Source organism: Cupressus sempervirens, chromosome 10, assembly GCF_028749045.1.
Source record: "Cupressus sempervirens isolate cs-2001-9-10 chromosome 10, ASM2874904v1, whole genome shotgun sequence".
In the NCBI taxonomy this organism is placed as follows: domain Eukaryota; kingdom Viridiplantae; phylum Streptophyta; class Pinopsida; order Cupressales; family Cupressaceae; genus Cupressus; species Cupressus sempervirens.
Genome location: NC_143127.1, coordinates 503,190,664 through 503,217,388, shown reverse-complemented (window position 1 = coordinate 503,217,388; position 26,725 = coordinate 503,190,664). Strand labels below are relative to the sequence as shown.

At 38.7% G+C, this 26,725-nt stretch overlaps 2 protein-coding genes across 4 annotated transcripts in view; both read left to right on the top strand.

Moving 5' to 3' along the window:
- Positions 1–26,725, top strand: part of LOC149534867 (acetyl-coenzyme A synthetase, chloroplastic/glyoxysomal-like) — a 302,385-nt gene that overhangs the window by 29,560 nt on the left and 246,100 nt on the right. The window lies entirely within an intron of this gene.
- LOC149534869 (uncharacterized) lies at positions 14,648–21,839 on the top strand. The gene is made up of 6 exons (XM_089805520.1): positions 14,648–19,204; positions 19,344–19,576; positions 19,692–19,841; positions 19,990–20,390; positions 20,528–20,933; positions 21,068–21,839. Exons 1-6 carry the CDS (start codon positions 18,531–18,533, stop codon positions 21,646–21,648), a joined length of 2,445 nt encoding a protein of 814 aa, XP_089661646.1. The 5' UTR covers positions 14,648–18,530; the 3' UTR covers positions 21,649–21,839.

Below are 26,725 nucleotides of genomic sequence, written 5' to 3'. Positions count from 1 at the left end.
CACCTGAGAGACAACAACCTCGATAGACTAAGTTCCAACAAGTTGCCAGTAAGATGACGATGGAGCACTTTAATGGTATCGGGGGAGTTATAGCTCAAGCTTGGATTCATAAGCTCGACACATATTTGGCTTTGCGTCCTATGTCAGAGGTGGATGCTATTAGGTTTGGAGTTTTGCATTTGGATGGAGCTTCCCATGATTGGTGGTACTATGGGTTAGTTTCTTTGCAACATGATCAGATCACTTCCTATTAGGAGTTCATGGATTGCTAGATTGAGAGATTTGATAGGAAGGATCCAGAGGTGCACTTCCATGAGTTGGCTCAGCTGAAGCAGTTTGGTGGATTGGAGAGTTACATCAATGAGTTCCAGAGGCTTTTAGTCATGGTTTATGATATTTCGGAGCGCAGACAAGTGATGTTATTTATGGAGCGATAGACTAAGCCACTCCGTGGATGGTGAAGTCATTGGACCCATCTTCTCTATAGGTAGCGATGAGGAAGGCACAAGACTTGGAGTCCTCTTCTTGAAGCAAAGTTGCTTCGAAATCTTCTCCTCTTTCGCCCGATGATGAGCCCCCACCAGTTGTTGAGGACAAGGGTAAGTCAACAGTAAGGTCTGATGATATTTCTAGAGAGGATATGAGGAGGTGTCAACTTTTCTATTGGTGCAAGGGGCGTTTCTCTAAATGTCATACTTGTGCATTGAGGCTGAAGGGAGCAACAAATCGTGGTATGTGGGTTTACATTGATGTGATTGAGGATGAGTCATCATAGCAGCATGGGGATGTCGATGGAGATGATCATAGTAACGATAGAGTTTATAAAGTGATGAGTATTTATAGTTTGGTATTTGATTCACATGTTTAGGATTTTCATCAGGTACATAGTTGGTCTGACCCTAAGCTAGATTGTCTGTAGGATGATTGGGTAGGTATAATGAAGGAGAGTGTGTTGAGATCTCCTATGGATTTGTTTGTTAGTGGTGTTCCGACTTTTACATCACCAGCACAGGTAATTGGTGCTATGTTGCAGAACATGTTATTGGGTTTGATGATGGTATTGGCATTCAATTGGTTCATGAGGACAGGGACACCATTTGCTTCTTATGGGATCCCAATGGAGGTTTTTGTATGATGCCGGATTGCTCGAGGACAAGCAATTTCGGGGAGGGAGGACTATAATGTCCCCGTTTTTGGCAAGTCTGGTGCAGTTGGTGGAGTTAGCTCATCATAGCGACCCTTGTGAGTTTTGGGGGTCCCAATTGTGGACTTACTATTTTTAGTAAGTCTATTTTTGATAGTTGCTATTCTTGGCAGTGTAGTGGGTGGCTTTGGCAGTTGGTCATCACTTGTAGTAAATAAGGTTAATAATTGCATGAGCTCTTGATTATTCATTAATTATTAAGTTGCATTATTATAATAATATTTATGTTATTAAGAGATATTTCTAAAAAGTGTTATGGAAAGTTTCAAGTGTTGAGTTCTTTTGGGAAACTTCCACAATTTTTGAAGTGGAGTTTTTTAGGAAACTTTGGCCAACAAAGGATTATAAATAGGAGCTCATTTCATTGGGAAAAGCACGCTTGGATAATTTATTTTCTTTTGTTGCCTTTGTGGTTTTTTTTCTTGAGTTTTCTGAAGTTTGTGCCCTTGCTGAGGTATAAGGGTTGAGTTTGAGATTTTGAGAAGTGCATTCAACCACTGCTGAGGTAAGTGAGTTGAATTGTCTGCAATCTGATTTAAGAGCTTCCATTGGCTGTGTTTTCTATGGTTGGAAGTCTTTGTGATTGAAGAAGGTTGATAGCATTAATATCTGCAGATTGAAGGAGACTTTGAATTGTCAACCTAGGAATTGCTGAGTGTCTCCCATTGAATTATTTGCTGGTGATTACATTTGTCATTCTGAAGCTTCATTCTGGAGGCATGTGACGTCAAGTTTGGAGATTGGATGGTACACATACCAGGTTCATTGTCATTGCGGGCCAATAACAACCAATAAGAATATATGCAACAGGCCATCAATAACAACTAGGTTCATTGTTATTGCAAATAAAATTTAGTTGTATGCAAAAATAGTTATTTGTTCCACAAGTGAATTAAATTCTGGAAATTTAGAGAGTTGTAATATTTGATGAATTTCCTTTGGAGTGAGTTGCTTGTTATTTCAGAACTATATTTTCGTTGCAAATCTCAAAGTTTGGATTGTTTTGCAATCTTTTAAATGACATAATTGTTTGGAAAAAGTTCCATCACATTATGTTATTTTCGGAGTTGGACTCTTGACATTGTATACAAGTATTACTTGCCAAGCGTTTAACAAAATTCCCAACACCTGGGTAGTGTGAAGAATGGGTTTGATTTTGCTATAACCAGGTGAGGGTAAGATGACAACTTGGAAATGGGCGGAGGCCCAAATTTTTGTCCGACTCATGGGATGGCAAGGAAGTACTTGCAGATGGGTTCCCTTTCCAACATCTGATGGAAGTTACAAAACAAGGGTGGGTTACTAAAGTAAGAGACTTTGTAGAGATGGAAGATGGGGACATGGGGGAGGAAAACAAATGGAGAGATCTAGGGATGTTGGGGCTAAGTGTGGACGAGGTGCAAAACTTAAAGATATATTCAAGATTTGATCAGTTATATTGTCAGGGGAGAAGGAAGAAAGAATATCTCGTGGCTCCAATATTGGTGATTATTCAGTAAAAGTTGGATATAGATTTCTGGGGAAATTGTATAGGAAGAGTCATTGTCTACCAAAATCTAGAGTGTTTGCCTAGGTAGCAGGTAGAGTCAATATTCTAACACGAGATGGGATAAAAATAATTGGCTTTGCTGGTCCATTCAAATGTTTTTTGTGCAACAATGAAAGAAGGCATTTCCAAATTTTTGGCAAGACTAGAAAAGGCAATCTCGGGTTTGGTAAGTAATCCAACAACTAAGGTTAATGTAGGCAAACTTCCCTTTAATCATAAAGACTAAAGAATGTAGTCCAAGTAGCCATTGATCAAATTTCAGCTTGTTAATGGGTCTTTCAAAGTTCAACCTCCTTAATCCATAATAAGGAAAGAATATTGGAAGCTTCCAGAATGGTGCCTTGAAAGGGAATCCTAGACCATCAGGAGTAGGATGCATTGCTAGAGATGATAAAGGGAATATCTAGATGATAGGAGAAAAAAGACTACTAGTGGGAACAAATAATGGAGTAGAATGTATGGAAACTCTATTAGCTATTTGAATGGCCATTAAGATGCAAGTAAGGAAAACACACGTGGAAAGGAATTCGCAAATTATAGTTAACGACATCATTAAAGAAAAATTTGGAGTTTGGTATTTAAATAAGAACATTCATAAGATTAAATCACTACTTGAGACATTGAAAATTTCATATGTTAAGGGAAGAAAATGAAGTAATGGACAAATTGTCAAAATATCAGGTCTCCTTTTCAGTTTAGAGAAAGGAGGAACTTTTGGAATATTTCAGGAGTATTCAAATAGAGTTTCTTGAGCTTTAGACTGATTAGGATTGTTATGAGCAGAGAACTGGACCTAGGTGATAGCTAGGTACCCCAAATAGTTTAAATAGAATATTGCATATTTAAAATGGTTAGTGTGTAAGGGAGCCAAGATGTGAAATATAATTGTAAAAAATAAAGGGAAATAGTATTCAGTCAATGGGAAAGGTGTGTAAACTAGAACATGATGTAGTAATGATGGGTGTCACCAATCCAATGTCGTTAGATTGAGTGATGATTCTCATATTTGGGAAAGCTCCAAAAACTTTTTGACTGATGAAAGAGACTTGGTGGAGGGTGAAAAGGAAAAGAAAAGGAGAAAATGGAGGCTAACATTTCATTGAATTTCCAAACCAGCTACTAGCCTTCAGGGGTGACATTGCTGTGAGGAGAGTAAGGGATATTTTTAAATTTGATGACTCTTTTTTTGGGTTGTGTGGTGAAGATGCTAGGGGATGAGTATTTGAAGATTGATCTTTGTTTCCACACAAATTTGGACATTTCTTTACTCTTTCTTGTGTATTAATTATAGCAAGGTAGCAGGGAAGAGGTGTTGAGGGCAATGAGGTCAAGCATGCATCCGAAGTGGGATGGAGGCATGATTCTTTAGTATTTCTTTGAATAGATATTTCTGCATAAAATGTGTTTTCTTTTTAGAATTGAAACTTGAAAACCTTAGTAATGTTATGTTGTTTGATGTTGAATGATGATGTCTTTTATCTTGTGGCTAAATGATGGGTATTCCCTTGAATCTTCTCTTCTTTGATGATTCCATGTGTATCTTTTTCTTTTCCCTTGCAGGATGGTAGGCTCATGCTTTGATACCACTGTAATGTCTGCGCTAGGATTTCCAATATAAAACTTACTCTGATGTTTATATTGTCCAAATAATCCTTTGGTCCAATGTTTATGTTTTATAAATCATAGAGAATGAAGGTATACTAAATTATCAAGCTCACTCCAATACTTTGTAGAAGATATTGAATTATTATGGCAAAAATTGTAAACTTAGAAGTTTTCAGATGAAAGTCAATCTTAGTTCTAATTTGGTTCAAGCTATCTCCCCACCAGCTAGATGTTAGCATAAGCAGACTATGAACAACTATACCATAGACTACTTCTGAACTTGCTCTGGAATTTTATATTATTGACATCTTAACCAGCATTAATGCCACTTCAGATTTAAGTAGTGCATCTTATTGTATACACCTTAGATACTTAAGATCGATTCTAGTTTATGTAATATATGCATTCCACTAATATTATAAATATCTCATCCCACTAAGTATAGAATATAGTCATCGTTTCTGATCCATAATAATATCTAATATCAATGGCTCCTCCAAACATGTGAGGACCTCGTCAATTTTCATCTGCCAATGGAAACATATTTCTTGTCCATGGCTTGGTAAATTGCATGTTGCAATTGTTCCATTATTGATGGTTGAATATTGATTAAGGAAAGTGTGGTCACCTGATGGGGACACAACCCAAGAACAGAATGGACACAACAGAAAAGGGAAATTATATTAACTAAGAAAATAAGCTAGTACAAATAGTACAGAGAAAATAAACTTCAGAACATGCCCTGAGGGCTTACAATAGCATAAATCTGGAGAATATTTCTCCTTTTAGCACCTCCTCTCAAACTCCACTCCGAACTGCCTTTTACAATGCCATAAATCTCCTTAAATAGACCCCGGAGGGTTAAGGACTAGGAGTACATTCTAGAAAGTGCTAGCAGGCATCCACCGACGAAATAGAAGGTTCCGGAAGCTGCGTTAGAAGTCGGTGCAAATCTAGAAGAATCCAGAAACGGTAACCGAACTTCCGGGAGGCATAACTTTTGAACCGTAGCTCCGATTGATGAACCGTTTACATTTTCGGAAAGCTCTCGAAGCGCTTTATAGCCCTATGGACAGCTTCGCTCGTCCCCCATTTTTCGACCCTTTTCGAGGTCATTTAATGCCCCAAACCTAACTTTGAAGCATTCTTAGGAGGTCTCCAAAACTTGAAAAAATGCAATAACTTTCAAACCGTGGGGCCTATTGACCTGATTCTTTTTCTGGAATGCTCTAAATCATGATTACATTCATCTGGCCAATTCACACCTTCTAGTTTACCAAAATGATGGCCCAAATACATGCTCCTATTTTTTCAGGATTTTCAAACGCACTGATAGTTGAACTATGAGAGTTGGAACCTTTATTTGAGCCAAATGGGTATCCAAAAATGTAAAGACATGAAACAGAAACTAAGTCTAAGTACACTTTTTTTGGGTGACACAGGATTGCCCTTATACCTCTGGATGCTCCTGCATCAGACACCCAGGGTAGATTGAAAAGTGACACCTGTCACTTTATGGATGGTAGAGGAAATCCCAAATGGGAAACCTCAGCTGCTGAAATCCAAGTTGAGTCCTCGATCGGCCGTCCTTTCCATTTGACCAAATACTCTTCATACTGCCTGTTTTTGGTACTCCTACCCACACGATGATTTAGAATGTCTTCTATCTCCTCCTTCTTAGAAGCAGGAATTGGACATGGCTCTAAAACCAGCTCCTCATCTGCACCATCATCATGATACTCTGTTAAATCTGCAATGTTGAAAATGGGAGAAATGTGAATACCATCTGGCAGCTCCACCTCATATGCATTTCCTGAGTTATGTTTCTTCAAAACTTTGCAGGGGCCAAATTTTTTCATTTTCAGCTTGTTGTAAGTACCGGCTGGAAATCTTTCTTTTCGTAAGTGTACCATGACTAAATCTCCTACTTGGAATTCCTTATGTCTTCTCCTTTGATCAGCCCTAGCTTTATACTCTTGATTCATCTTGGTTATGTGTGCCTGAACCTCCTCATGTAGACGCTTGATATGTTCAGCAAATTCCTCAGCTTCAGCACTTGTCCTCTCCCCTTGTTCTATCTTCCTCAGCTCTGGTGCAGTCCTTGGGCTATTCCCATATACAATTTGGAATGGTGATTTTCCAGTACTCCTATTTACAGAGTTATTATAAGCAAACTCTGCCTGTGGTAGAATCAAATCCCATCCCTTGGGCTTATCCCCAACTAAACATCTTAGCAAATTGCCCAAACTTCTATTTACCACTTCTGTTTGGCCGTCAGTTTGTGGGTGATGCGTGGAACTGAATTTCAAGTCTGTTCTCAACTTCTTCCACAATGTCCTCCAGAAATACCCCACAAATTTAGTGTCTTTGTCAGAAACTATACTCCTTGGAAGACCATGTAGTCTTACCACCTCTTTGAAAAACAAGTCTGCAATATGGACAGCATCATGAGTTTTGTGGCATGGAATGAAATGTGCCATTTTGGAGAACCTATCAACCACCACGAATACTGAGTCATTACCCCTTTGTGTCCTTGGCAATCCAAGAACAAAATCCATACTTATGTCCTCCCATGGCCTTGATGGAACAGGCAATGGCTGATATAGACCAGTATTGTGACTAAACCCCTTGGCAACTTGACAAACCTAGCAACTTTGTACGAACTTCTTCACATCCTGTGAAATTTGAGGCCAAAAATAATGTTCTCTAAGAATGGCAATGGTCTTATCTCGACCAAAATGTCCTGCCATCCCTCCATTGTGTTTCTCCTTAATCAAATTTTCCCTCATGGAACTCCTTGGAATGCATAATTGACTACCTTTGAACAACATGCCATCCTGAATCAAATAGTCTAACCACTTGGTTCTATCTACAGCAATAGGTTCTTTACAAGCTTTCCATGCTTCAGCAAAATCAGGATCCTCGGGGTACAAATTCTTGAGTTCATCAAACCCAACTACTTCAACCTGCATTGTTGTAAGCAACAACTGTCTCCTACTTAGTGCATCTGCAACCCTGTTAGATTTTCCACTTCTATGCTTCAACACAAATGTATAACTCTGCAAGAATTCTACCCACTTCATATGCCTCTGATTCAATTTACCTTGGCTATTTAGGTACTGTAATGCCTGATGATCAGTATACAAAACAAATTCCTTTGGCAATAAATAATGCCTCCATTTCTTTAAGGCCTGAACTATTGCATAGAACTCTTGATCATAAATAGAATACTTCTTCTTTGCATCATTCAATTTTTTACTAAAATATGCAATAGGCTTACCTTCTTGGCTTAATACAGCCCCAATAGCGCTGCCACTAGCATCACAATCCACCTGGAACACTTTTCTAAAATTTGGAAGTGCCAACACAGGGTGTTCAGTCACCTTCTTCTTCAGCAATTCAAAACTTCTCGTAGCTGCTGCAGTCCATTTGAACTCTTTTCTATCCCCTCTTATTGTATCAGTTAGGGGTGCACATATGCCACTGAAATTCTTAATAAACTTCCTGTAAAAACTAACTAGACCATGAAATGATCTTACCTCAGTAGCAGACCTTGGAGTAGGCCATTCCAAGATGGCTTTTACCTTCTCTGGATCCATTTTGAGACCTTCAGGTGATATAACAAATCCCAAATAGACTAACTCCCTTTTTGCAAAGACACACTTCTTTAGATTAATTAACAGTTTCTCTTCCTTTAGCCTTTCAAGGACACTATGAATATGCAGTAAATGTTCTTCCAAAGTCTTGCTAAAAATTAAAATATCATCCAAATAGACAATAACAAATTTTCCCAAGAACTTTTTAAGTACCTCATTCATGAGCCGCATGAAGGTGCTTGGGGCGTTCGTCAATCCAAAGGGCATGACTAACCACTCATAAAGACCCTCCTTGGTCTTGAAGGCTGTTTTCCACTCATCTCCTTCTCGAATCTGTATCTGATGATAGCCACTCTTCAGATCTATCTTTGTGAAGTACTGAGCTCCACTCAAGCAGTCCATAAGATCATCCATCCTTGGTAAAGGAAACCGGTACTTGATGGTTACCTTATTTATAGCTCGAGAATCTGTACACATCCTCCACTCTCCATCCTTCTTTGGTGCAAGTACTGCAGGTATTGCACATGGACTCAGGCTCTCTCGAATCAAGCCCTTCCTTAGCAACTCCTGAACCTGTCTATTTAGCTCCTCTGTTTCAGTAGGAGTCATCCTGTGAGCAGCCTTGTTAGGCAAACTAGCTCCTGGAATCAGATCTATCTGATGACTGATTTGCCTTACTAGTGGCAATCCATTTGGAACATTATCAGAGATAATATCTCCAAACTCCCCTAGTAAATCTGAAACTTCAAATGGCATTTCACTACTACCTTCTTTATCTTTCCTAGGAATCAAAGCATAGCACATATGCTGATGTTTCATGCCATCTAAAAGCTTCCTTCCATCAACAAGAGAAATCCTAGCACTGCTACATACCTTTTCACCTTCCTTTTTCATGGGCTTCAATTTGTGGCGAACTCCATCCTTTGTCAGAGAGTATGTGTTTGCATGTCCATCATGTATTGCATGTCTATCAAACTGCCATGGTCTACCCAACAATAAATGGCAAACATCCATCGAAATAACATCACAGAGAACTTCATCATGGTAACTCCCAATTTTGAATTTTACTAAACATTGTTCACTTACCAGGACCTTATGATCATCTTTTACCCAAGAAATCCGATAGGGCTGGGGATGTTTCTCCCTCTTGAGCTTCAGCTTAGAGACCATCTCTTCTGATACCAAGTTATCAGTGCTACCACCATCAATGATCACGTCACAACATTTATCCTCACACTTGCATCTGGTACGAAACAAACTCCTTCGTTGTCCTGGTTCATTCTCACCACTTAGTAGGACTCTTTCATTTACCAAGGTCTCTCCTCTTTCTGCATCCTCTGAATGTGATGATTGTGCATCCTCATCCACATGAGCAACCCTAGCTTGGCCCTTAGCTCTCCTATCTGTCCTTCCTTGTCGTTGAGGGCATTCAAAGGCACGATGACCTTCTTCATTGCAATGGAAACAGGTACCACGGAAGCCTCCTCTTCCTTGTCCACGTCCTCTACCTCTTCCTCTTTGATTTCCAAAGTCTTGATCATGGGAGCGGTTGAAACCCTCATTCCTCTGGTTTCTGCTAGTACCCACATCTTCATTTTTCTTTTGGGTTTCATTGCGGCCTCCAGATGATCTACCGCTTCCCCTTCCTCCTTGACCGCGCCCTCTTTGTCTTCCTTCAAACCTTTTATTCAGCTTGTCTTCAACTCGTAGGGCAAACTGGTATGCCTCTTCAACGCTGGTCATTCTTACCAGACTTGATTCCTCTTGGATGCTAGGTCGCAACCCACTGATATAACGAGCAACCTTCTCCTTATTTGCTTCTGCATGCCTCGCTCTAATCAAGAGTCGGTAAAACTCCTCTCTATATTCTTGGACTGATCTTCCTGCTTGCTTTAACCCATGCATCTTCTTAAACAGATCAAGCTCGTAGTCCACAGGAATGAACTGCTTCTTCAATTTGTCCACCATGCGATCCCATCTTGTGATCTTCTCCTTTCCTCTTCTAAGTCTTTCCAGTTGAACCTCTTGCCACCAGATTTTGGCATGGCCTTTGCAAACTTAACCCTATCTGGGTCCCTTATATCCTCATACTCAAAGTATTCTTCCAGTTCATTGATCCAATCGATCAACTCATCTGGTTTCAGATTTCCTGAAAATATACCCACTTCAATTGTAGGTCTTTTCCCAAACTTAGTAATGGCCCTAAAAAGCCTTTCCTCTATAGGATTCAGAACTTCCCCGTCAACTTCCTCTTCTGGTCCCATTACTTCCTCTTCATTGTCATCCTCACTATTGTCACCTGCGGCAACATTTGCTCCTCTACGAAGCTCCTCTTGCAATGCTTGTACCTGCCTCTGGAGGGCTCTAACCTCCTCAGGATCAATAGCTCTGGCCCTTCCGCCACGCTCTCTTTGTGGAGGCATCTTCTAACTCGAACCCACAACCACACAGTCCTGGTGCAAACTGCCTCACAGCCGGCGCTCTGTCTACACACTCAGGAAAACCTGCTCTGATACCACTTGATGGGGACACAACCCAAGAACAGAATGGACACAACAGAAAAGGGAAATTATATTAACTAAGAAAATAAGCTAGTACAAATAGTACAGAGAAAATAAACTTCAGAACATGCCCTAAGGGCTTACAATAGCATAAATTTGGAGAATATTTCTCCTTTTAGCACCTCCTCTCAAACTCCACTCCGAACTGCCTTTTACAATGCCAGAAATCTCCTTAAATAGACCCCGGAGGGTTAAGGACTAGGAGTACATTCTAGAAAGTGCTAGTAGGCATCCATCGACGAAATAGAAGGTTCCGAAAGCTGCGTTAGAAGTCGGTGCAAATCTAGAAGAATCCAAAAACGGTAACCGAACTTCCGGGAGGCATAACTTTTGAACTGTAGCTCCGATTGACGAACCGTTTACATTTTCGGAAAGCTCTCGAAGCGCACTATAGCCCTATGGACAAGCTTTGCTCGTCCCCCATTTTTCGACCCTTTTCGAGGTCATTTAATGCCCCAAACCTAACTTTGAAGCATTCTTAAGAGGTCTCCAAAACCCGAAAAACAGCAATAACTTTCAAACCGTGGGGCCTATTGACCTGATTCTTTTTCTGGAATGCTCTAAATCATGATTACATTCATCTGGCCAATTCACACCTTCTAGTTTACCGAAATGATGGCCCAAATACGTGCTCCTATTTTTTCAGGATTTTCAAACGCACTGATAGTTGAACTATGAGAGTTGGAACCTTTATTTGAGCCAAATGGGTATCCAAAAATGTAAAGACATGAAACAGAAACTAAGTCTAAGTACACTTTTTTTGGGTGACACAAGATTGCTCTTATACCTCTGGATGCTCCTGCATCATCACCATGTTGGTTATTCAGCAATATATTAATCTTTATATATTATTATACTTTCTAGACTATCAGATTTGTGTTGATAGAGCGACAGGATATCCAATGGATATCCTTATTATAGCTTCTTTCTCAAATTGAAATTGAAACGAATTTTGCAATCTTTGTTTCTGCCCCAAAACTCTCATATTTGATAATTTTTCCTTGTGTATTTTTCCTTGAATATTGCTTCTATCTTATTGTAATGTCCCCATTTTTGTTAGCATGAGAGTTTGAGGGATTAGCCTATTATTGTGATCCTCATAGACTAATTATTGTGGATAGAGGGTCTTTTGAGGTAGAGGCTTGGCTATTGGAGGGTCTTGTCTTCTTCACAATTTAGTATGTTCCAGTTTGGTCTTCATTTGACTCATATTGGACTTTGTTTGGGCTTCGTTTCATACACTTGCTATTTATAGCAAGACTTGTGATGATTTAGAGGGACCTTTCTATTTTAGGAGAGTGCATTTGCTCATTAAAGCATTGGAGGAGTGTAAAAGATCTAGGGCCACAAAAGAAGCCAAGAACACTTTTTCGGCCAATCCTTGGTTTGATGAGGAGTGCAAAATGGCAAAAAGGAATTGGAAAAAGAACATGAACAAAGAAAGTAGAAAAGAGTATAATCAACTGATTAAAAAGAAGAAAGAAGAGTATGTGAACAAGAGAAGAATAGAGTTGATTAATCTTGGTAAAAACAACCCCAGAAAATTTTGGAAAGAGCTTCAGGAGAGAAAAACTCAGATAGTGAATAACATAACAGGAACCAAATGGCTGGAATATGCCAAGACTCTCTACGAATGTGATCTAAGAGAGCATAGTACCATGGAAACAGAGACTACAGGGGAGTTATTCAGTGAAAATGATATTATTCAAGGCCTCAGGAGGTTAGCTGTTGGTAAAGCGCAAGATATAGATGGGCTACAAGCAGAATACTTAAAATGGGGTGCTGAAATCCTCACACCACACATCACTAAGATTTTCAACAGTGTCAATAGAGAAGGTTTCCCTGTAAAATGGACTACAAGTGTGGTGATCCTACTCCACAAAAGTGGAGATATAAACAATCCTTCTAATTACCGAAACATCATGATCAATCCTCTATTTGGCAAGTTATTTGGTAGTTTGGTAGAACAAAAAATCAGCAACTGGGCTGAAACAGAAGGCAAACGTGCAAAAGGGCAAGCAGGCTTTAGACCAAAACACTCTACTATAGATCACGGCATCACTCTCAGGCATTTGATAGAGAAAGTTTGAGACACTCCGGGGAACGAGGCTTTTTGTTGTTTCGTGGACTTTAAAAAAGCTTTCGACACAGTGCCACGTAATAAACTATGGGATAGAATGGTAGAGTTGGATGTCCCTAAAGAACTTAGGTCAGCAGTTTACAGATTATATGAGCAGGTCAAAGCTAAAATCAGAACGACAGAAGGGATATCAGAAGATTTTGACAGCAACATCGGGCTTAAGCAAGGGTGTCCGCTTTCTCCAACACTATTCGGGCTTTATATTGACAAGTTAGAAGAGTGGATAAACAAGACCAATGGTGAGGGGGTGCAGCTGGCCCACTTCGTGATAAGATTGCTCTTATATGCAGATGATCTCATAATTCTTGCTAGAACAGCTAAAGGTTTGAAAGAGCCCTTGAAAGCACTAGAATTTTTTTGCCATGATGTAGGAATGCAAGTTAACACTAGCAAAACCAAAATTATGATCTTCTCACTAAAGAAGAATAGGGGCATACAAGACAAGTTTCTGTTTGAAAATAGCCCCCTTGAGATTGTGGAAGAGTACAAATACTTGGGCATCGATTTTCATAACAAACTCAACTGGGATACTTGTAGATCGAAAAGGATCCAAGGGGGCTGGAAGGCGTTATACTCTTTACAAAACAAGTGCAGGAACGCATAATTATGGGATTGGACGACCATGAAAACTCTGTTTGGTTTGCTGGTCACTCCAGTTATTCTATACAGATGTGAAGTGTGGGGCGGTAGTATGTCCAAACAGAAATGGCGGCAAGTAGAAAGAATTCAAAAACACTTTATCACATGCAATCTTAAAGTCAAGACCACAGTTCCGTATGAAATTCTTTTGGCGGAGGTGGGTTCCTTTCCATTAGAAGCCGTTGCATTGATCTGAATGCTAAGCTATTTAAAGAAAACCCAAGGTCTAGAAACACATCGTTGGCCCAAGTTGGTAATAGAGGAAAAACTTGTGAGGCGGAAAAACACATGGATGAAACAAAATGACAAATGGATGCAAAAATGGGATATCAACATCCAAGCTTGCCCGGATAGCATTAAAGAAATAAAAAAGTTTGTCAATGAAAAATTTCGCAATATTCTGTGGACAAGACACATAGGGAGGAAAAAATCTTATTACATTAAAGAATTTAATCCCACTTCTAGTCATGATGAAAAGGCCTATATAAGGGCACCTATTAACTGGAAAGCAAAAATGTTGATGGCACAAATTAGAACTAGTTCACATTAGCTGCGATGTGAAACTGGTAGATGGCAAGTTCCAAAGGAAGAGTGGGCAGACAGAACATGTTTATTCTGCAATATGGGAACAGTGGAGACAGAGCAACACTTTGTCATGGAATGCTTGGCTTACGACGACATCAGATCTGATTATACAAAAATTCTGCAGAACAAGGACTTCAACTATTTATTTGAGGAAGATCAAGTGAAGAGAACAACGGAGTTGATTATCAAAATTCAGAGAAGAAGAGACAAGTTAACCAAAACTTTGCAACTGACTAGTTTGGCTCCTGACTCGGGAGGGCGATTGCATGGGTCCCATAGACTACTTTAGTCTCGTGGACGTCATTAAAATCTATCATATCATATCATATCTTGATTCAGACGACATATTTAAAGGATAAGTATTTTGGGAGATACTATTATTTTAGTGGCCAAATTATTTTTAATTTATCAAATGAGAGCCTGTAATTGAGAGGTGTATTGATGAAGGCTCTTTAATGAAAAGTGTGAGGAAGAAGTCAAGTTGCATTATAAAAGAGACTTCATGGAGAAAAAGAATTCATTCTCTTGGCTATTGTTTTCAACAAGGGTTTCTTGAGGACTAATTCCACTTCTGATTCACACTTTGAGCCATTGAAAGACATGGTGAATTATGTTTAGATTATCTGGTGATCAATTATGATTGTACTGATGGTAGTTTTGGTGCCACTGTATATCAAAATTATTAAGTTTTCTGAAGATTCATTTGGGGTTTGGACACCATCCATTTCCTCTTCTTGGCATGAGTTTGTAATTGATTGGTAATGCCATTGCTAGCCGTTTCTGGTCTCTAAGAAAAACTGCAATCTATGTCAGGTCTGGCATGGATTTAGTTTGCCTTCATCAGTGTTTCTTGCTGTCACTTTTGAAGGCGATTTTGCTGCTATATATTGGCATCTACATCCTGCAACTCCTAGAGCATTATTGGCGGCCAGGTGCATATATTCTAGCTGCATTGAGTTTGGCATTTCTAGCATGCAATCTACTGGTACGTGCTGGAGGAAAAGTATTCTTTGAGCATGGAATTTGGAGAAGAGTTTGCTGCAAATTGCAAACACCTATCAACCTGTTAGTGGCTTTGCATCATAATCAGGTTCCATGTTAATTTGGTTTGTCCATGAAAATTATTTGTAATAAATAGCAAGTCTTATATATCCATGATTTATTTGTAAATGGTTGCAAGATTGCACTACAACTGTTTGATGGAATGCCAAGTTGTAGTTATGTGTTTCAGTCATTAATATGCATGCCAAGTATTTGTAGAAATGCTTAGTTTCTGTAGGTGCATATTGGGATGCATGACAAGTGTTTTTTATTATGGCTATTGGTGTAATAGTCAATTCTAGTCATGTAAATATTTGTCAAAGGTCTGAAACAACTATTATATCGTTTCCATAACAACCTTGCATTGCTAGAAGTGTTCAATAGGCATATTTGCAACCTATACACTTAAAGAATGCAATCTGAAAATAAAGGTTTGTGAGATAGAGGATGCATGCAAAGTTTTTGACAAACTGTCAAACATCTAAACAATGAAGTAATTTGATGTTATTGCAGTTAGAACCGGTTGGGTTCTCTATAGTGGTATTAGAGCAGTTTCTTGTCATCTTGTGCGGTGGGAAGAGTTTATTATCTTGATTTTGCTTTTGATATTTGAGTGACCAACACTCTTGCAGTTATTTCAATTATGGAGTACAAGAAATCTAGTAAATAGGGAAACAAGTTGAATAGCAGGGGTAATCTCAGGAAGCAAAGGAATTTTCTGATGAGAAGTATGGAAAAGCTTAGGCAAAATCAGAAAAGGATGGAAGCAATACTTCCAAATCTGGCGACAGTTGACAAGGCAGCTAGGTATGTGGTTTCCATTTTAAAAAATTCTCCTTCATCAAGAATGCATGAAGAGAAATTGAAGTTTTTCACAGTTGAGACATCCCGAAGTCTTCTACATGAGTTTTCAGCAGTTGGTGATCATAATGAAGATGATCCTGTGCTTAGTGGGGCAGCCAGTAGTCCATCCTGCATACACGATGTTGATGACTCTTCATAGGGACATTTAGATATGACCGAGTTGCTATTGGACAGCCGCACCGAGTGTCACCATCTTGATGAGACTAGAGTTAGTGAATTAGAAAATAATGGTAACATTTTCATTACCATTGATGGCTGCCTCACTCCAGTTAGTGGTTATGAAAATATGAGTGATGTAGGGTCTGATTCTCAAGACAACAAACTCTTATTTGAGCATGTTGATAGTGTTGCTGATAGGGTGAGTGCAGATGAAGCAATTGACACCACCATTAGTATAGACTCTCTTGATGAAGTGTTATTTTTGAAGACTACGAAGAGGATATGGTACTGGCAGCTCTGATTTTTATGGCAGCTGTTATAGTGTTGAGTTAGCACAGGAGACAATAGTATTCTTAGGTGGGAAGGATGAGGGCATAGAGCTATCTAGTGATGACACTCATGATTTGAGTGTTATAGAGGAGGTAGGTGATGTAGATTTATGCCCTAATGTTGTTGTTTCACATGATGACATTGAGTAATGTATGTAATCAGGTGACAATAGAGGGGTCTTAGTTGGATGGTTTTGATACTAATATTTTGGGGACCTACGATGTTTCACGTGAGGATGATTTATGTTGAAGCGAGTCTGGTATATCATATTAGATGCTTGGTGATGACTCAGAGGGGTTGTTGGATGATGGTGGGTTCCAGGATCGTGATTTACAGGGAGTTCCTAATGAGGGGGAAGCAGAGACATGCGAAGAATTTGATACAACAGTGGCTTTCACTTCTTCAGAGGAGATATTGGTAGCGGTACCTAGTAGCACTACCATGTTGATGGACATGTGCAAGGTTGTTAGTGCACATGATATTAGTGATCATATGGTGAGTACTGCAAATACAATTTCCTATCACAGTGTTGAGTTTGGGTTAGAGGACATGTGCAGGAATTAGTGGTTATAGGTTCCTTATCATTTGATTGGGTAGCTGAAGGTTAGCGATAGCTTGACTGCTACAACTTTAAAGCACTTTGATGTTTCCCAACAGATGTTGGCTATCTATGGTTGGGTCGCTCCCGTGACAAATGAGCACTATAATAGTGGTCTTTCCCTTGAGGAGTTAAATGCTCTTTGAGAGGCTATAAGGATTATGAGACATAATTATTTATAGTTGTTAGCAGATCAGAATTTTTTGCTCGATAGAGACTATATCTTATAATGCCTTGAGGGGAAAGGAGGAGGTTGATGAGCTCACCCATGTGCTTGAGGTGATTGTGGACTCTTTGCAGTGTAGTCAGGTTGCCCTTCAGGAGTCAGAGTCACGTTTGGATGAGGTTACCATGGAGTTGATCAAAGTACAATCTTCACTAGCTTCAGTGACATTTTTGTCATCATCAGTGGCATTTGGTGATGATTTGATATCCATGGGATATGGTTGTGAGGAGGTTGAGGATGTGGCCACAAATATCCTAGTTACAGGTGTAGATGATATATTTGGGATGAATGCATCTATAGAGAGCAGCGAAAACCCACACATTGCATCGAGTTCTCCTGTGGTTACAACCACTATAGATGTTGTTGGTGATGAGCTAGATGATAGGGGTTACATTCAGAACTATGGTGTAACGGAAACCCCACTCTAATAAGTGGTATCATAGCTTGGTCATAGGTTTGAATCCTCAGACCCTCTAGTAATGCTAAGGGGGAGATTAGTAGAAATTTGTTCAGCGTTCCCCTTAGGATTCATGACAAGGGCTTAACCGCCTCCTTTGTACTATAAGTTGAGTGGTTGTATCGAGCATTGACAGATTGGTCTTTTGGTGCAACGATGTAATGTCCCCTATGGGATCTGTCCCATTTCTCTGAAATTTCCAATCATGGTAATAGTGTGCGTTTAGAAATGACTATTAATATTGTTCTGAATTAGGAAAATGCTGAGGTCATCTTTAGATTTCTGTTATTGCAATCTATGTAAAGATAACCATCCTCTCTCTGTATAATCCATAGTTCCAAAAATCGCCATGAAATCGCCGAAATCGCCGAAATCGCGATAAGATTCATGGCTCCCGATTTTTTTGGAATTGGAAATCGCTGGTGGCGATTTTTTCGTGTGAATCGCCTGAATTGCCAAAATCGGCGATTCATGGCAAAAATCGCCAAAATCGCCATCGTGAATCTCCAGAAATCGGCCGCGGCAGCAAGGATAGAAAGTTCAATTTTAAAAAAAAAACACATGTTTTATTTGCTTTCTAAGTTGACTTTCCTCTTTGTTATAACCCTAAAGAGCCTTCTATTTGCTTAGTATGAGTAGAAGAGAGGAAGAGTGAGAGAGAAGAAGAGAAAAGAGAATCCATAGGTTTCCAACCGGCAAGAAGGAAGAGCACCAAAGAGATCAGAAGTCCATTTGGGGAGGCTATAAATTGCATTGGGAGCATTAAGGAGTCAATATCAACACTCCTCAACTCATTTGCAAGAGGTAAGTGTTGGTTTTTTTTTTGCATGTTAGTGTAGTATGCATTTTTTGTTAAATTTTTTTAGTGTTCATTTGCAAATCTTGAATGTTTTTTATTTTTAGTTTTACTAAATTGCAAACTAGGGTTTGTTGTTTTGTAGTTTTTGTTTATTAGTTGCAAACTTTGATTTTTTACATGAATTTTTTTATTGCAGCAGCCCTTTGCTTTCATTTTCCAATTTCCACAATGGGTAAAAAAGATGAATGCTGGAAATATAATGAAGAGTTTCCTGGGAGAACCAAATATCAAACAAAATGTATATTTTGCAAAGAAAAAATAAATTCGGGAGGTATCTATAGATTGAAATACCACATTGCTGGCATACCTGGCCATGATGTCACAGTTTGCACTCAACAAACCGCTGAGGCAAAACGCTCTTGTTTAGTGGCATTAGAAAAAATTGAACAAGACAAGTTGACTAAGAAAATGCAACTTGAAGGGTTAAGAGGTATTGGCTCCCGTGCTCCCACATCCGCAACCGCATCTACATCTGCAAGTGCATCTGCATCAGCTTCCGCATCCGTAGGTTGTGTTGGGGAGGGTTCTTCTAGGCCTCCTTTTCATCCTAGTGCTAGTGCTCATGTGAGTGTTAGTGGTAGTCGGTCTCATACTGAGACAGAGTCCAACACCAACCTATTGCGGCCTAGAGTGCGGAAAAGCAGAATGGATAGTTACTTTGTGCCCCGCACTACTCCTGGCTCCCAACCCACGCTTGAGGGCATGGGTTTGAACAAGGAGATTCATGATGCTGCCAGAAAAGAGATTTGCAAATTCTGGTACTTTTGCAACATTCCGTTTATTGCAGCCAGGTAATTGATTCTTTTTTCTTTGTTATCTTCAAAGTTAAAGTTAAAAGTAAAAGTAAAACTTTAATTATATCTACTTGTTTTATGATTTTAGTTTTTGACATCTAAATTTCTAATCAATATCATTATCTATTTGTGACAGGATTCCTTATTGGCAGAACATGATAGATGCAGTTGCCATTTGTGGTCCGGGGTTTAAAGCCCCAACTGAGGCTGAGTTGAGTGGATACCTCCTGGAGGAAATGGTTGAGGATATGAGGCATGAGCTTGAGGACAACCGAAAGGAGTGGATCGAAAAGGGTTGCACCATCATGACTGATGGTTGGACAGATAGGAGGGGAAGAACACTCCTCAATTTTCTTGTATCCTGTGGAGGTGATTGATCATTCTACTTTCCTACATACATAATTTTGAATCGTGATTGACTATTTCAAATTTTGATTTGTTGATTGCTAATAGTAATTATAATTCGTTGTTTTGTTACTTGTAGGATATACCATGTTCCTCAAATCCATTGATGCTTTTGCTCATGTAAAAAACGCCACATACTTATGTGAGGTTATTGAGGAAGTTATAGCAGAGGTGGGGGAACATGTGGTGCAAGTGGTGACGGATAATGCAGCAAGTTATGTTGCTGCAGGTAAACTTTTAACTTTTTAAGTTTTGAAAATAAATTTATTTGAATTTTGAACTTTTTCTAATTCTAACTTAGAATTTCTAAGTTTCCTAAGTTCTAAGTTCTAACATGTTTGAAATTTGAATTTCTAATTATCTTAAAATTGTTGTAGGCAAACTTTTGATGGAGAGGCACCCCACCATATTTTGGTCCCCTTGTGCAGCACACTGCCTTGACCTCATGTTGGAGGAAATTGGCAAACTTGAGTGGGTCAAGTCATGTGTGGAAAGGGCAAAAAACATATGTAAGTTTATTTATAATCATTCATTTGTCCTTAGCACAATGAGGAAGTACACAGGAGACAAAGAGTTAGCTCGTCCAGGGATCACGAGGTTTGCCTCGAATTTCATCACCTTGCAGTCCTTGTTGACATCAAGGGATGATTTGAGGAGCATGTTTGTTGGGCGGGAGTGGATTTCATCTTCCTATGCTACGACCACTGCAGGGATAGATGTGGTGGATTGCATATTTGATGATGATGGTTTTTGGAAACCTGCTAGAGAAATACTTAAGGTAATTTTATTGCAATTTAACATTTAATATTTTACAGTTTACTATGCTAATTGTTTAATGATTTAGTTTTACCTTATATTATTGAATTATTCTATGTTTAAGTTTTGACTCAAATTTTTGTTTTACTTTATATGTAGGCCACTGAGCCTCTTGTATCTCTCCTACGAACTGCTGATGGGGAGAAGCCTTCTATGGGCTACATATATGAGGGCATGGATAGGGCCAAGGAGGCCATTAGAGCTCAGTATGCAGGAGTGCAGGAGAAGTATGCCCCTATTTGGGACATCATTGATAGGAGATGGCAGAATCAGCTCCACAGACCCATCCATGCAGCAGCTTACTTTTTGAATTCGGCATTTCGTTTCCGTCCTGACTTCAAGGCGGATGAGGAGGTTCTCACCGGATTATATACAGTGATCCAGAGGTTGAGTACTGATGAGGATAGCAGTGCTGCAATTATTGAGCTTGATAAGTTCAATAATAAAGAAGGGCCACTTTTCTCTAGCAGGGTAGCCATAGATGCTCGGGAAACAATACAGCCAGGTAAAAATTAAATAATATATTCAATGTTCATGAATCTAGATTCTAAACTTAAAGTTGATTATGTAATTTTAGAGTTAACTTGTAATTTGTAATTTGTAAATGAGACTAATTATTTTTATTTTCCCTTATTTCAGATAGATGGTGGCAAATGTTTGGGGCCACAACCCCAAAACTTCAAAAAATTGCCATTCGTATTCTGAGTCAGCCAAGCAGCGCTTCTGGATGTGAGCGCAGTTGGTCCATGTTCGAGCACATCCACTCGAAGAGGAGAAACAGGTTGACAGTGCAGAGGTTGAATGATCTTGTCTTCGTTCATTACAACCTCCGTCTTAGGATCAGACAGATTTTGGGCACTAACTCCTCTCCGATCATTCTGGAGGAGATTGATCCAGAATCAGAGTGGCTCACAGAGGTTGTAGATCCAGTCTTCATTGAGGAAGACCGTGCATGGATTGACCAGGTGGATATAGAGGCTAAGGCAGCTAGAGCACGTTCTTCAGGCATTGGTAGACGCACACGTGCACGCACAGACACAGGCCCTAGCGACATTCGTGAGCCCATCTTATATGCGGGAGATATGGCTCGACAGTCCTCTAGGACCTACATTAGACGCCTTGCTACTAGGCAGACTGGATACTCAGAGGCTGAGGCTGAGGCTGTAGCCGAGCTTGAGGATGATGTTGAGGATGATGATGACTATGAGCCTGAGGCTTGAGCTGGAGCCTTGTTTTTATATTTTGTTTACAGATATTGATACTGAATCATTGATAGACATATGTTTCAAAGTTTCAAACTTTCATGGATCTTCATCTTAGATTCTTACATAAATTTATGATTTGATGTCTTATGGATCATCTTACATACATTCTATGATTTAAATCATTATGATCATTTGATTTCTATTTACTTCAGCTAGCCTACAATTTACATTTTAGAATCTTAGATAACATAGTTACGTATGTGATGGATTTTATGTTTCATGTTTATGTATGTTAAGTTTTAACTTCTATTTGATGATGTTATAGTGTGCTTAAGTTATATTCAATAAAGGGTGCATGAAATAAGTTTTAAATTGTTAAAATCTTTAAATTTAAAGGGTTTTTTCAAATTTGCCGATTCATCGCCGATTCATTGCCGATTCATTGCCGATTCACGATTCGATTCGGCCTTGCCGATTCCGATCCGATTCCGATTCACGTTTCTTTGGTATAATCTATCTTACTAATGCTCTTAATTGAAAATAATATCATCTATTGTGTACTGTGATTGGCAATAACTTTTATTTTCTATAAGATTTGTGCCCACTTATAATAATCATCTATGATCCCTTTTTATAGAGCCTTGAATATGTCCATATGTGCTTATATGTTTCGATATATAAATATTCCAATATTTTATATCTGCTCTCATCTTATTCAAATGATTCTCCATATTGTTGTATCAATGTTGCACCCGTTATATTAATCACTGGCTGGTGTGGTAGTTATAATGGCTCTTTTATTCATTGGTCATTCTTGGTATAATTGATCATTTGTTAATAAAAATCTTTCACTTCTCTTCTCTTAATAACAGATTAGCATTATTGATTATCTCGAATAACGAATAGTCTCACATAAAATATTTTACATATGATTTAATTCCCATTCTTTGATGCTTCCTATCAAAGGATTAGTTATGATGTTCCTTACATAGAGCTTCCTTTAGTCTATCGATACATGTGATAGATAATACCTTGGTCATGGTTTTGCCTGATCAGTTATCTCAGATATTTGCCAAGATTGTCTATGATGCCACTATGAATACGGAAATGGTGATTGGATGTCCCAGTCTACATGCATATGATTGCAGACTTCTCAGTCCTAGGGATTAAATTTGATTCTTGTAATAAATCTTTCTACTGGTGTAAGTGCTTCTTTATCACCTGTTGAATTTATATTCCTTGTCTATTACCTAGTGTAGACCATATACTGTTGGTAGTGCTCTTGAAAATACGCTCATCATTTTTGTCAAAGATCGATTGTTTATATGCTACTATATGTCCTACTTATTTCTATTCATTCCAACGTGATAAACTTATTATTGCAAACTCCCTTTATTTCTTATATCACTGTTCTATTTATCTATGATCTTCCATATTCGATGACTACCTATTATCCTTACAGAGCATTAATAGTTCTTGTGTTGACTGTTGTATCACCCGTTTCTGGAATTAATCGTTTGGTATGAAGTCTTATATTATAAGACCTTCATATCATGCTTCCTTTTCCATTCAATGCCTTCCTTCTTCCATGTGTCGGTGATAGCAATTCTAATTGTAGATGGCTTCCTTATGTGTTTTGCTTGATGATACTGGTGGTCCTGAAGTTTTTGTCTTTTGATCCCCTGCAATGTTCGCTGTGATAGTTTTCTTATATGTATTTTTGTGATTGTGATGAGTCACGACTCTACTCGGCCAGACACTTTAGTTCTTTTAATATGTATTTTTGTTCTTATTATGTTTTGATATACATATTTTATTCAAATTATAATATTAATACTTTATCATATATGATCATATTAATATATGACCATGTATTTATTTATAGTTGCCTATGGAATATTTCTATAAATCTATTCAATCTTGAGCTTTATAGAATATAGTTTATTTATATTTCAATAATTACTCATTTAATATATTTCAATTAACCTTAATTTATTCTATTTTTTCATTATATTTATAATATATAGTAATAAATTATATCATAATTTAGTATTATTTATTCTATTATTTATTTATTTATTACTAAATCTTAGAAATATAGGGACATGACAAACGACATCCTCACTCTAACAAGCTGAGCACCTATATTCCATTTATGACAAAGAGATGTTGGCCATGGAGCATGCATTGACCAAGTTCTGACAATATCTAGTGGGTGCCAAGTTTGTCGTCCGTACCATTTATAATAGTTTGAGATATTTTCTGGAACAATGGAATCTAAGTGAGAGACAACAAAAATGGGTAAGTAAGATTCAAGCTTTTGATTTCGACAGTGAATATGTGAAGGGAAAGAACAATGTGGTTGCAAATGCTTTGTTAGGAAAACTTGCCATTTGCTTACTGCCTTAGATTTCAGCTGATTGGAAAGCACACCGTGGAATATTCCAAAAAGACATTTGCATGTAAGCTAATGGATAGCGACACTCAGGACGACTAATACAAGGTGGTGGATGACATCATATACTTAGTGCTTGAATCCAAATCAAAGTAGAAAATCGTGAAGGAAATTCATGCCTCACCCTTGGCCGGACACTCAGGGTTTCTTAAAACCTATAGACATCTCAGGGAGAGGTTCTCGTGGAAGGGACTTAAAGATAATGTTTTGCAGTACGTGCAGGAATGTGCAGTCTGCTAGCAAAACAAATTTGAACACACTTTACCTATTGGGCTATTGCAACCCTTGTCCATACCCAAATAGAAGTGGGAAATTATCTCCATGGACTTCATCAATGAACTTCCTAAGGTAAATGGAAAGGATTGTATCTTTGTGGTGGTCGAAAAATCAACAAAGTATGCACACTTCTTCACCATCTCCTCAGATTTCCAGGCCGCACAGGTAGCCGACTTATTTTTCAGAGAGGTTTTTCGTCTGCATGGGTTACCTCAAAACATTTTTATTGATAGGGATGGTCGGTTTCTTAGTATTTTCTAGACAAAATTGTTTCGGTTGGTAGGAACAAAATTGTCGCCAAGTACTAGCTACCACCCTCAGTTAGACAGACAGATGGATATTGTGAACAAGTGGCTAGAAGCCTACCTCAAGAACTATGTTTTAGCATAGCAATGGGCATGGGTCAAATGAATGTATCTGGGGTAATACTAGTACAATACAACTTATCACATTTCTATTCAAATGACACCCTTCAAAGCATTGTATGGGTATGAACCCCTTTCATTTATCAACATGCTCCTGGGTGACAATCGCGCCCCTAGGGCGAGGGACTGGCTTCAGGTTGGGCAAGACATCTTGAGATTCTTGAAGGAAAACTTACAAAGGGCACAAAATCAACAAAAGATCTATGCCGACAGACACCGAATCAAGAGAAGTTTCAAAGTGGGAGACTTGATCTGTCTTAGGCTCTAGTTGTATATGGAATCTTCATTGAAGGTAAAAGGGAAAGAATAATTGAAGATACATTTTTATGGTCCTTATCGTGTAACTCACTGCATTGGGGAAGTTACCTATAAATTGGAACTTCAAGAAGGGAGCTGCCTCAATAACATCTTTCACGTCTCTTGCCTGAAGAAAGCCGTAAATAGAACATCACAATAACCAAGATCTTCCACCACTCAATGAAGAAGGCAAGCTCATGTTAGAACCAACCGAGATCATTGATGTACGGGAGAAGACTCTGCGAAACCGCATGAAGAGGGAATACTTGGTATGCTGGAAACACTTATTGCTGGATGATGCCACTTGGGAAGGTGAACACATTGTTTAGCATCTAGTGTTGCATTTGCTTGAGGACAAGAAAATTTTGGGAGGGGAGGACTGTAATGTTCCCATCATAAAATAAATAAATAATCGAAGCATTGTTTATGGGCCGATTGATTTAGTATATCTCGGACCCGTTTTTTATTTTAATTGTGTCCATAGGTGTTACTGTCAACTATCCTTGTAAACCTTCGGGAGTTATTCCGACAGGTATTTAAGCATGACATGTAGGTAGTAGATGCTATGCGATTTGGATTATATTTTCTTATACTGTGAATTCCAATTGGGATTCTTTGTTGTTCGCCATTTTGGAAATGAAAGATCTTCCCTACTTGGCTATTCCAATTTCGGTGGGATCCAACCCTCACCTTATTCCATCTCTGTATTACTTGCTCGGATCTAGAAAATCCACGCATTATCTTTGTTTGCAAATATATATATATATATATATATATATATATATATATCTAGACTTGGATTGCAAATACTTGTATTGACATTAATTGGCGTATTTGGCGAATATATTGTTCTCACTGTTCTAGCACCTCATATTATAGCTCAATTCGTGGCGAAGCAACCCACAATCTATATAGATATGGGCTACCTTCATCCTCCTCCATCCTATCAAGTCCCCAAATCATCCCCAACAATACTCTCTCCTAGCAGATTGCGACTTCCGTACAACATTCATAACCACCGTTCGTACGACACCCAACTACATATACCGTACAACCTAACTGCGACTCCACATACCGTACATCCAACTACAATTTCCACATACTGGTACAGCCTAACTGCATATGCTTCCACCATACGACTACTAGGGAGTCTCCATTGTATGCTACCCTTCCTCTCACCTGGCATAGAAACTATATTTTTCTTATGAGCATTTCTCCAATTGCCATGGTATGATATACTAGCAAATCCATCTTACGGACACCATTTCCCTACCCGTACGACTTGAATAAAATTGTACGCCTTGAATTTTGTCCTTCACATTGCCTTACTGGAATTAAGGGGAGTAGATCTTTAGTTTTGTGAAGGAGGAACATTACAATGATATATTATATGTTGCATTGTGGATTAAGTTTCTATAACATACCATGGTGGCTCCTAAGGAAAGTATCATTGAGGATACGTGTGCACATGCCTTATGAATATTTTTTAGTACTTGGTGAATGTCATGCAACTTGATGTTTAGGAGGCTAATTCTCAAGAGTACATGGTGAATATAATGCGATTTGATGTCTAGGAGGCCATTACTCAAGCGTACTATGTGAATATCTTGCAACTCAACATTCAGGAGGCTGTCACTCA

Excerpts from the sequence above, each read along its gene's own strand:
- LOC149534869 (XM_089805520.1), top strand. The coding sequence starts at position 18,531 with ATGAATTTTTTTATTGCAGCAGCCCTTTGCTTTCATTTTCCAATTTCC. Across the intron at positions 19,205-19,343 it reads ATTCCGTTTATTGCAGCCAG|GATTCCTTATTGGCAGAACA; the intron begins GTAATTGATTCT and ends TATTTGTGACAG. Across the intron at positions 19,577-19,691 it reads TTTTCTTGTATCCTGTGGAG|GATATACCATGTTCCTCAAA; the intron begins GTGATTGATCAT and ends TGTTACTTGTAG.